At 41.4% G+C, this 12,821-nt stretch overlaps 1 protein-coding gene across 3 annotated transcripts in view; it reads right to left on the bottom strand.

Moving 5' to 3' along the window:
- Nucleotides 1-12,821, bottom strand: part of SLC4A4 (solute carrier family 4 member 4) — a 403,790-nt gene that overhangs the window by 379,086 nt on the left and 11,883 nt on the right. For all 3 annotated transcript variants that reach the window (XM_068233367.1, XM_068233376.1, XM_068233372.1), the window contains exon 3: nucleotides 5,573-5,621. In XM_068233367.1, coding sequence (XP_068089468.1) covers nucleotides 5,573-5,592 — 20 coding nt within the window. In that variant the 5' untranslated portion in view covers nucleotides 5,593-5,621. The remainder of the gene's footprint in view (nucleotides 1-5,572; nucleotides 5,622-12,821) is intronic.

Below are 12,821 nucleotides of genomic sequence, written 5' to 3'. Positions count from 1 at the left end.
ATATGACAAAAAGTACTCTCAGAAATAAAAAAAAATTTTTTTTTATTTTTTTTATTTCTGAGAGTACTTTTTGTAAAGCGGTGACACGCGCTTTCCAGTACCAGAAGCTCTGTATAGAGCTGCCTAGCGTCGTCTGGCAATTGATCCACCACTTCCTGGAGCGAGTGACGTCACTTCCGCCCCGCACTAGAGCTTAGTCCCCGGCTCGGCTAAGAGGGACAAGGCGAATCCGGGCTGTGTACGCTGTGCCAGCCCCATCGCAAACAGGTGAGACCTGTCCTATTGATGTATAGTATAGTGGTGCAGCGGACTTAGAGCGCCCCTCTTCTCTTTCTATCTCCACTACAGTGTTTTCAACGGGAGCAGCCGAGTTCAGACTGCGGGGGCCTGATCGCCATTTAGGGGCATACACTAGCTCCATATTTCCTTGAACATAGGAAAAAAGTACTTTATTAAATTGTAGTGCATTCTACTGATCAGATGATGTGTATCTCACATCATCTGAAGACATACCGGTACTTCACTGCACATGGTGTGAAAGAGTCCTGACTAGAGTATGAGAGTACAGTGAATAACAAGAGTGGTCCATTATTTAGATGACTAGAGTTGATTTACTGCAGTCACCTGTCAAGACAATCTAAGTAACAACAGTCAACATGGCAAAGTGAATCATGATTGGTCCTAATAAGATTGAATGTGCCACACAAGGCCAAGAAATGGCCTTTCAGCCCTCTAATGCATACATCTCAGAAGCAATCTACATCATGGAAGTCACAGTGAAGTGTCATCATCGCGTCACTGTAAAAACTGCTGATACACCCGAATAGAAATATTTTAACAAGCTAAACCTTGTTATATTCTGCTGACATGAGGGCAGCGGAGCAATAAAAAGAGACATCTGTCAACATGAATAAAGATGAAATAAAGATGTATGGCATCAACACAGAACACAAGGCTTTACAAAACAAAATACACACTAAACAGAAGCAAAACAAACTGTAACAATCTCGCATATATGGCTACATATCCAAAGCTGAAGACTTCAATCCAAGGCAACAAGTAAATTTATTTATTGCTATCCAAAAATACTGCAATAATGCTTTGAACTTAGAAATGTTATTTTCAAGTAGACGTTGGAGTTTATAGGTAAAGAAGTATGTGTTTATCCTGTGTATGGATACAATTTGCATGAAAAACTCACCTCCCTGCCATAGAACCCACCATACCTGCTGCACTGCACTGCAATCAATGTGATAGCCCTATAGGAATATATTTGCATTGCATTGTGATGCAATAATATTGTTGGTGGTGTCAGGATGTAACGGACATTGGACTTGATTCACTAAACCGTGATAACTCAAATATCACACATTATCAAAGATATCACACCTTATCAAAGTTAACATGCCTTAGCAGAGTAGCATTGCGAGCGCTACAAACTTATGCCTGCTAATTGGTAATAGCACTTGTCCTGCCCTGAGCCCCCTGCGGGTTTGTAGCGCTCGCTATGCTACTCTGATAAGGCATGTTAACTTTGATAAGGTGTGATATCTTTGACAAGGTGTGAGATCTTTCATAAGGTGTGATAACTTTGATAAGGTGTGATATATTTGACAAGGTGTGAGATCTTTGATAAGGTGTGATATTTCAGTTCACACAGTTTAGTGAATCAAGCCCATAGTGTGAAAGGTGGCCACACAAGATATAATTTTCTAAATATCTTTTCAATTCAAGAATTACAATACAGTTTTCTAATTGTAACACTTTAAATATCTGACCAATGTACCACACACATATGTTCAATTTTCCCCAATAATGAAAAACAGGTTGAAAACTCTGATGAAAAAATGCATGGGTCTATACATCAAGTAATTGTCTACCTTACACAATTCAATTTTCATAAAAATTGATCAGAAAAATCCAACACTCCCGATCTTCTTTTATCAAATGAAAACAGGAAATTAGATTCGTTTCTCGAGCGAATGAAAAAAAGGATTTCGATTTTTTGTGACAACCGATCGTTTATATCGAATTGCCTTAAAATTGGTTCATTCTATTTTATGGAGTGTGTCCACCTTTATGCTGTGTGGTCTGTTCTGACCTGACCTGACCTGACCATGGGCTAGACTCCCTAACACTGCTATTGCCTATAGAGCGTGTCCTAGTGGCAGCAGCTCTGGCTCTTTGAGTCCGCCAGGAGAAAAGTGAGATATAAATGTTGTGTCTTGTCTTGTCTTCTTTGAAGGGTGGAGGGGTGCCAACAAGTGAACAGAGTGAGCATTGCCTGTGGTGGGTAGGACACTAAACTTACTTATTGATTTTGTTGTTTAGTGATCCATCAAGACAGATTTCTGTGTAACTTCATGGGACAGGTGTACAAATGCTACATTTTTGCAAGTGACAATCATAAATAAGCACCTCTAATTGTGAAAATCTAGCCTCTGTACACTCCATTAGTCCTTTGGTGTCTTGTATGGGTTTGTTCAGGTAGAGACAGTCACATATCTGCACATCCGGGGATCACTGCAGAAGCAACTATTGTACCCCTTGCTGTGCGGCCAGGCCCCTTTAAAATGGACCTGAACTCAGAACTTCCTCTCTGCTCTAAAAGATAAGCAACAGCATAATAATCTTTAAAGAAAAATGTTTCTTTGTTACAACTGATAGAAATGCTGCAATAAATCTGTAGTGTTTCTACGTCCTGCTTTCATGGAAGCAGATATAGGGTTACCATCTTGTGTTTACCAACTAGCTGCTCTGTCAAAATTAATGAGCTGACACAGCTGAGAGATCAAATTACAGTAGTGATTAGTCACGTAAACTTTTCAAATACTGTATATGTCTTTTTTTAAGAGAAAGTGTGACACTGGCAATAATGGTTGTTTATAGCCGAGTATTTCATGAGGCATAATCTATGGGTACAGTAACTGTGACATCTAGAAACAGCAGCTATAGCATGCAACCTTGACTGGCATACCATACATTTTTAGTTATGCCCAATTTGTGACCCAGCCCACTTTCTTGTGTGACCATGCACACTTTTCACTGTGATACACATTCTTTCTCTATGTCTATTTTCTCTCTGTAGAGATACTTCTTCTGCACACAGGTGAAAGCTACCAAGGAGGTTGTGCACAGGGGACCCATGTGGTCTGTATCCACCAAAGGGGATTTGTTATGCACTTATAGGGAGACATTTAAATAAAAGAAAGCATATGTGCAGTCTAGATAAATGACCTAGTACAGCAATAATCAGACTTGGATTTGTTGCAGTTCAGGAAGTAGGAAGTGAACAGACAGAAGGACACATTAGGTATACTCTGTACCAGGATGATTCAGACTTCAGAAGCCTGTTAATGTGTGATATGTGTTACAGTTGTGCAATGTGCCTTACTACCAAGGTGAGGCTAGGCACAGGTTATGTCCAACTACAGTCTACCTCTATTTCCTTCTCAGTTAAGAGGCCCCCAAGCGCTAAACCTTACAATGTAGACAGGGCCAGTTCCAACAACAATAGGGCTCTAGAAAATCCACAGGGCTCCCCCCCCCCCACCTTCACACACACACTCTTTCAAATGCAGCGTAAGGTTCAAAAACTCCTTCCCTCCATAGCTGCATGCTCTAGGTGGCCCCTTCCTCCGATTGTGTTGTTGACCCTCGGGGGCCCCAGCACTGGCTCACAGGCTTCCCAGGTCCTCCCTCGACTGACAATGCTCCTCCTGAGTTCCGGCCTGCAGTGGAGTGACACACCTGTCCACCTGTAACAAGTCCATGTTTGTGTAGGCACATCTCTTTACTGCAAGGCCTGAAGCCAAGGACAGTTGGCACCAACCAGACAAATCAGAAATGCAAAAATGCAAAGAATGGCCAGCCCACCAGACAGCAATCCAAGCTGTTTTTTGTTGTTGCAAATGGACTATCCAACCATTGTTTCAGGGTCAAATAATGTACCCCTTTATCAGGACACTGCTTGCCATTCTTTGTATTTCTCACTCGTTCGTCTGTGTACTTTGTCTTCATTCTTGCAGGTGCCTCTGTAAGGTGCCCGCAAGTATGAAGACAGAGGACACAGCCTAAAGAATGAGAGTGCCAGCTGGTCAGGAGAGACGCTCTGCCGCCAGTACTCTGCAGGCAGAGCTCAAGGGTAAGCACTGTCAATCAGTGGTTGACCTGAGAGGCCCATCATCCGGCACTGGGGCAATTGCTCGGGTTTGCTCATATGGAATCGCCGGCCCTAAATTCAGACCACTATACTGTAGAGAAAAGCTAAATACAGCATCTTTTCTTTCATTCACTTTGTTTATTTTTGAAGGTATGACTCATTGTGTAACTGTGCAGATTATGTACATGCAGAACTTTAATTAGGAAATAACTACAATGACATTTTGAAATTTCCACTTCACAATGTTGAACGGAATGCAAGACCATCTTTGTGGACTAACACACCCCATCCCTCTGCTTCATCCGCATCTTAACACACAGCTATGAATAAGAAGCAGTGTTTCCCTTTCTTCCCGAGATCATTCTGCACACAACAAAGCCACACTCTGAAACACTGGGTTTTTTTTGTTAACATTATTACACAACGTACCCCTTTATGGTGTTTATCATGTACCCACCTGTGATGGGTAACATCATCGCATGTACCCATTGATACAAGTAAAGTAGGAGTTCTTCATAGTTGTGTTTACATGCTTTCCAAATATTCCCTTATGCTTCATTAGCCTATAACATGTATGCAGGTTTACTTCCATATGATTCTTCAAAACTTACTATATTAAAATTACTCTAACAAAAATGTAAGTACCTCCATAAACCTAACTGAAGTGCTCATAGGGGGCAAGGTGCTAGGTGTGAAGGATCTAGGCCAGTGATGGCTAACCTTGGCACTTCAGCTGTGGTGGAACTACAAGTCCCATGAAGCATTGCAATACACTGATAGCTTTAAGCATAACTCGGGGAGGCAGAGGCATGATGGGATTTGTAGTTTTATCACAGCTAGAGTGCCAAGGATAGCCATCACTGATCTAGTCTCTAGTACAGTGGTCCTCAAACTACAGCCCGCAGGCCGAATGCAGCCCCCCAAGGCTTTTTCACTGGCCCCCAAACACAAAATGTACAACTTATAGATGTGGCCTACTGCACCTTTAAATATCGGCGGCCGGCATATAGAATAGCAGTGCTAGCACCACCCATCCACATACCGTGAGCAGTCATTCGCTGGCTTCCAATCCAATTCTGCATCAGGTGACACTGCTGTCCAAATGGACAGCAGGTTGTTACCTTATTATGCTTCACTGTCTGGTGCACAAAGACGTTCTTAGGGCGCCGCATGAATGAATGGCTGCTGCTGGGAGTTCTTCACCAACCATGATTGGGGGAAATCAATACCTAGATTCAATGTAATATTTTTCAACATCATTTATGTATGTTCCGGCCCCCCAGCAGTCTGAAGTATGTTGACCCAGCCCTTGACTGAAAAAGATTGGGGACCCTTGCTCTACTATATTCACTTAATTCACAATGGCTCATAGCAAAAGGAATATGGAGGCCGCAATCTTCATTCTCTTACCCTTTATTCATGTTCATCATTTGTCTTCAGTAGTGTGAAGGACACACACCTGAAACAAGAAAACAGGAAATGGAATCAGGCAACATAGTGTATTACAGGCAGAGGCTAAGCACAACAGCTAAAGTAGCATTTTTTTTTACATATATCAGAGCTTTAACTACAGATTACTGTATTCACAAGTCATAAAATTGGTCAATGATCAGCAATGGAATTAATTTTTTATAGATTTTTCCTAATTTAGGGTCCTAACATGTCACCCCCATTATTTAGAGGCAGCTTTTCCTCTCTGCAAACTAACTACTGCAAAGTGAGTTCTGATCCCTGTTTGAAAATGTTTCCCCCTGTAAATGTTGTAATTGCTTCTAAACTGTTACATCTTCCTTCCCTTGTTGTACATTTTCACTCTACACTTCTTATCATTGCTCTGAATACAGTAACCAGCACTTCAATGCACACTGAGTATGGACTAGCCTGTTTTTTTTTCTGTAAACAATGGGAGTGAGAAACCAGAGAGTGACAAGCCAGGGAGTGATAATGTTGAAATCAATTATACAAGAGACTCAAACAATCCCCTGGGTTGGGAGTCATCACCAACCACTGCTTTCAGCTAATTTCTTATCACATATATGCCAGTCATTTGGGGCGTGAAGTACCTTCATCAAGTAATTTCCACTTCATATATATGACTTGGAGCATAGTAACCATATCTCCTAACTGTCCCTGCTTTGGAACCAAATCCTTCTCTCCCTCTTCAGTTGTCCCTATTTTGTGTATTTTGTGTCTGATCGTTGGAATAGCTATAGTCCTTTAAACCTATACCCCCCCCCCCCCACACACACACACACACACACACATTAAAATAGTCTTACTTATTATAGCATCCATATTAATGCCATCTACTGCCTCCTGTAGTGCCCCAATGGTGTAATAGTGCCCTACTTTGTTGCTCCTTGCAGTGCCCTCCTGTTGCTTCCTAGCTTGCGTAGTACCCTCTTTAGTAACCTTCAGTTGCACCCTGCCTCATGCAGTGCCTATTGTAGTACCATTCCATTACTAACTGTAGTTACATCCTAAGCCCGCCTGCCATGCCCTCCCCTGTTGACCCAAGCCAGCAGGTACAGTACAAACTCCTCCACCCATGCAGAGTGCAGTGAGGATTGTTAATTCACCTGTTCTGTCAGCAAGCACCCTCCAAAAAGGCACAGGAGTAGTGGAGTTTGGGGAAGGGGGGGGGGGGTCGGGGGCAGGGCAGGATCCATGTGATCATACTGGTATTTTTATATACATTTCTTTATTGTCTGGTGAGTCCGAAGGTGAGCCACGTGCTATGTGCTATAGTGAATGATTGTGGTCAGTGGCATAGCGAAGGAGCTATGGGCCCCAGTGCACTTTTACATGCCCCCCCCCCCCCAAGCACTCTATACATAACAATTGATACGGCGCACCAAAACCTGCCAAGGACAACAACAGTGTCAGAGGTGCAAGGGGATGGGAAACAGTTTGTTAATGATTACTACTATTTAAAGCATCTATAGAAGTGATTATTACCAACACAGGGCCAATAGAGAGCTAATATTGTGCTTGAGAGAGGGCCCCTCGGAGCCCCTCTGACCCAAGGGCCCCGATGCGGTCACTACCTCTTCAACCCTTATTGCTACGACACTGATTGTGGTTCTAGCCTCATTCTTACGGATTCTTCATACTGTAAATGGAGGTGCTGGTGGTGGCAGGGTGGTGGCATCTTTGCCTACATATTTTTGTACCAGAAGTTGTCCCTCTTTCCTGTTTCAGAATGTTGGGAGGTATGTTCCCCCAAGTGCTGCTTGAGGATTACAGCTGGGCCACAAATGCTGAGCTTCTCAGTTTAACCTCATGTGAACTTTCGAGGAATCCTTTACACACCAACATGCTGACTGCTGAAAGCTATCCAGCAGAAAAGGCTCTACTGGCATCTTCTGTTTCAGCCATAGGAAAGAAACTAAATAAAGTAGTCTGTAAGTCATTCAAAGGGACAGGCTTGAAGCACTGAGATCATGTATTCCTTAGAGACAGTCACACAGAGAGTGCCATATGGTTTTCAGTGTAACTGATAGGGTCTCCTCAGCTCTGTTTCCTTACATCACATTCGTAGGCATGGTTGTGAACATAACAAGTGCTAGCTGCCCTGGAATCCTGACTCACTGATATAAACACAGCCATGAGGCAACTGAAGCTTATTCGAGCATGCTAGTGACACAGGAACCTGCACAGATGGGTGTTCTGAACACAGTGCACCCTTCAAACATCACAACCATACCTGGATCAAAAGGGCAAGTGGCCTATTCCCCAGAGAGATTCCTACTATTTCTTCAACATAACAGCACTTTTTGTTTTCTGTATTTATAAAAATGGAGATCAGCTGCACAGATTGCCACTTTTTCTACACTCACTACTGTCCTGTTATTTAATAGCACTTTAGTGCTGATTTCCATATTTATAAGGCTAGATTCTCAGTGACAAATTACAGTGTGTAGGATTGCAAAAGAGAAAGTAAAATTGCGTGGTATGTGACAGGGCTTTGGGTACCTGGAGTTGGAGTCGGTGGTTTCACAAACTGTGGAGTTGGATGATTTTTGTACCCACTCCATAGACCTGCAATTTTGGGTACCTGGCATCAGAGGTTTCATAAACTGAGGAGTCGGAGTCAGTTGATTTTTGCACCGACTTCACAGCCCTGGTATGTGGGCAGAACGTTACATTTAGTATTGTACATACAATGTATGCCCCACTGCAACTGTTAATGAATGCTTTTTGTGTAACCACACTGCAAGTATCGCATTTCTCCAGTAGATTCCGCTGCACTGCACTGCTAACTGTCCATGTGCACATACCATTACAATATAATTGCACCACAACTCGTCATTGTGAACATACATTGAGGAATATTGCAAACTCATGCATCAAAAAGCATATAAACAATACATGAGCGTGCTAGTGTAGTACAGAACAAATTTGCCCACTCTCCACAACCCAACCGGTTTCAGAGGTGACAACGGTGCAAGGCCTAAACCAGTTGGGTTTTGGAGATGTGGGCAACTTTGCACTGTACTCTACTGCACTAGCACATTCATGTGTACTGTTATATGCCTTTTGATGCATGGGGGTTTTGCTTGCTGTATTGCTAATTAATTAAATAAACACATTGAAACTGGGAATTTCGTAGTTGATACCACTTTATTTCTATGTGGTGACGGCCACCTGTGAATGTTTTTGTCCACTGAGTGGTTGCAGGTAACTGAAGGTCTGAGTAAACCACATTAGACGAAGGATATTGCTACAGCGCTGTGGAAATGTTGGATATTTGCATTTACCTTTGAGGATTAGGAACCTCTGGCAACCTTTAGCTATAAGGATCCCTCTGTGTGTCTGTGGGGGCCTGTATTATTCATCTACACTGTGAACGTAGAAATACATGTATACTAAACTAACTGGCACTTTATAAGAGGCCATTCTCAAAGTGTCAAACACCATAGGGAACAATGGATGGTGGTGAAGCTTGTATCAGAATCCCTGTTCCTGCAGATTGTCCTTTTAGAAATCAGCCATTCACCACCATTGGATCTCACCATGACCACTATTTTGAGATGTGGTAAGCAACCCATGTACTGCAGTTACTTACTTCTGCTTCTAAAATAACAGTCAGGGCAAGAACTATTTAACTAGGTATGGTCAGGTGTGACGGTTCGTTGCTCCATTCAGGTGAGAACAGCTTCTGATCACCACTTTGGAGTTATTACAACAACAACAACAACAACAACAACTAACATTTGTAAAGCGCTTTTCTCCCGTGGGACTCAAAGCGCATGTTATTAAGTTATGGCAACTCACTAGTTCAGAATTCCTGATCTCCAGAGATCAAATCCTGTCCCTATGTTCATAAATGAGGCATTATAAAGTAGCAAGAAGGAAAATGGGCAATCTGCACCTCATAACCCCACTCTTTATAAATGGACTCTATAGTGAAGAGTCTTAAGAGAAAAGAACAAATCTTTGCCCTCAAGCTCTGAAGTAGTTTTAAAAACCACGTGCCTTATAATGTCCTCCTATTTGTGTTAGGAAGTACGTGATCATATATATTACTGCTGGTTTCACTGAGTGGAGCATTCTAGGAATGGAAATGTTAATCACAGAGCTCTACGCATTACAGGAAACAGTGATCTATTAACCATTACGTATTTATTCACGTGGTTACAGACTGTCTCAGTATAGCTTGCTGCTTTAGGAAAAGTGAGATTGTTATCATCTCATTTACCCAAACTGACTCATATGTACTTCTGGGTTATATTTATGGCAAACCATTTCCACTAAACTAAAAAAATAAAAATAAAAAGGAAAAGTCTTTAAATGAAACTATTTTGTTTAGTAAGAAACATTTCTAAAAACAATTAATTGTAAAAGGCAGGGCTCTATGTAATTTCTGATATGTTACACACCATCTGTATTAGTTATAGTCACATCTATGCTGTTTATCACCCCTGTATTGTGCATTCACGCATTCACGTTTTTATCTTACAAGAAAACGATGACACTATAGTTAATGATACATAATAATACATTGATCATAATTTGCCCTACACTACTGAATTAGGTCAGATACATCATTTAGTGTACTGGTTAAAGGCACATCCTTTGACATAGGAAATCAGGGTTTGAATCTTGGCTATGCCTATTCAGTAAGCCAGTACCTATTCAAAAAAAGAGCACTTGGGCAAGACACTGGCTGCAGCTCTCAAGCGCTTGAGTCCAACAGGAAAATGGCGCTATATAATGATGTGCACAATGTAGAATGTTTTTATAGAATTGGACAACTCTTCAGGTCTAGCCAAATTTGCATAAAACTGAGTCAATACAAAGCAGAATGGCAAAGGTGAATAGCAGCTACATAAAGATACTGAAGCAATGCTGCGGGTAACTGCTAAGATTAAGGGGGGGGGGGGGAGTTATGTGCTTTGAGCTGCCTTACATATCTATTTAAAGTGTTTTCAGACACTTTACCCTTCTGTTGCATAGACATTGGAAAATTTGTCAAGCTTTTACAATCAATGTATGGTGTACTGTATAACCAATGGTTATTAACCATCTTAAATTGCAAAAACAACCTCATCATGATGGGCATATATGATAAAGCATAACAATGGCAGAACTGTGGGGCTGATTAATCAGGGTATACGCAAGTATAGAGATATCTAGGGCAAAGTGCCTCAGATGCCCTCAACAACCAATCACTATTCAACTGCTCAATAAATAAGATTTAGTAACTAAAACGTTAACTCTAAGGAATAACTAAACAACAACAAAAATGCATGATTGCTGCAAACAAGCCTGTACGTTTATAGTGTCTGCACACTACAGTGAAGCAAGCCTTATCTCAGAACCGATAAGCTAGTGACATCCATCCTTGCAATGGAATCTTTGCCTGATATCAGTCAGGCTTGCAGTGTCTACAGAGATTGAAGTTCCCCTATGGCCATTTCCATCTCAACTGTTACTGCACATATCAGGCAACAATCATCTTTCCTCTACAGCTTCCATTCAAATAGCCAGATGCAGGTGGTGGGAAAGCCAGCAAAGAAGCTAACTTGTTTCCAAAGTATTACAATGACCCCTAAACTATGTTCTGGGCTCCAAATGGAACCTTCAGTGAAAACTGTTTACGTGTGGGAGCGTTATTCTTCAGTCTAAAGCCAGCCATATTGTATGCCTCCTGTCAATAGAATGCACCATTCAAAAACTGGTTGGTACCTACAAAGGCTCCACATTAAAATTATTACGTTTTATAAACATATTTTTGCTGAGTTGCATCAACATTTGAACCATAGCAGTACCACAGAAGAATCCACTGAGCAGGTATACATCCAGGTGTGCTATAATATAAGGAACCGGTCAACAAATGGGATCCTTGCCAAAGAGATTTCAGTTTGTTTTCAACATACTTTTTCAATAATAGGATTATGTCTGGGACACAATTTGGCAACCTATAACCAAAGTTAATAGAGTGGTATAATGAGCTAAGATATTGCAATGGAAATTTTCCACTGGCTCCCCACTGCGATTGTTGTCCCAGAAGATTAAAGCCTAGCCTTGCCGCCCACTCCTTGCCTGGAACCTATGCTTGTGTTGGACATATGAAGGTCCTTTCAGTGGAAGGATCATTGGCCAACAATTCATATGAATTTCTGCTGTATGCCCAACTGTGACATCCGCATTGCACTGAGATCTTACCAAACCACTTTACAGGTTGTGTTAAATTTTAACCAAGCAACATGATACTTTTATCCTAATTTGTTTACGCTTATTCATATTAAATCACAATGTTGCAAGACTCTCTAGGAGGTTTCACTTGTGTTGATATGAATCATCAGCGCGTGCATTGCAGACACCTGCCAATTAACTCCTAATGCAGGTGTGTTGGAAATCTATGAAAAGACGAGTGTCTCTTCTGAGATCTGCCAAGCAACACAGTAAAAAGAAATCCTCCACTTAATTACATCTAATTCTAATGTGCTAAAAATAAAACCCCATTTTACTGTGTAAACATGTATATCTCAGATCCGTTCTGTTTCAAGCCCTACATAAAATGATGTCCACAGAGAATAAACAGGAGACAAATGTTTTGAGTTTTACTCTGGATATGGACATATACAGTTGGGTTGTGTTTATGTCTTATCTGGAGCTTCCAGGCACTGTGACTAGCACTCTTGCAGTACAGCTCTGCTAAGGGAAAAACTATGCATGAAGTTTGCCTGAGTTCACTGTGTTGGTGAGGATATTCTCTGAAAATTACAGGTTCCTTCTAAAAATACATGAGTTAGCCAACTGACACTGATCTGAGCAGGTAAGCTCTCAAGTATGTTTTAAAAGACTGTAGTCGAGACATTAGGTTGAAAGTCTTTTTTTTTTTTCAACACAGAAATTTGCCTTCTTAAAACAGAAGTGTATTTGCGATTATTCTGAATGTGGCACTGTACAATTAACAAGCTGACACATCATTGCATTCCAGCGGATCTGGAGGTGTGTTTAGCTTTCAGGGACAACAAAGGATGTTTTGCATATTGAGCAGTGATGCATTGTGGGACACTTCATATACTCACTCCAATGTGAATAATCACTTGCCTTACAGCACTAAGATACTAGGTTCAAATCTGGGCCATAGCACTACCTATATGGAGTCTGTATGTTCTCCTCATGTTTGAGTGGGTTTTCTCTGGGC

Source organism: Hyperolius riggenbachi, chromosome 1, assembly GCF_040937935.1.
Source record: "Hyperolius riggenbachi isolate aHypRig1 chromosome 1, aHypRig1.pri, whole genome shotgun sequence".
Lineage (NCBI taxonomy): Eukaryota > Metazoa > Chordata > Amphibia > Anura > Hyperoliidae > Hyperolius > Hyperolius riggenbachi.
Note: the sequence above shows the minus strand (reverse complement) of the source record. Positions and strands in the feature narration are given on the sequence as shown.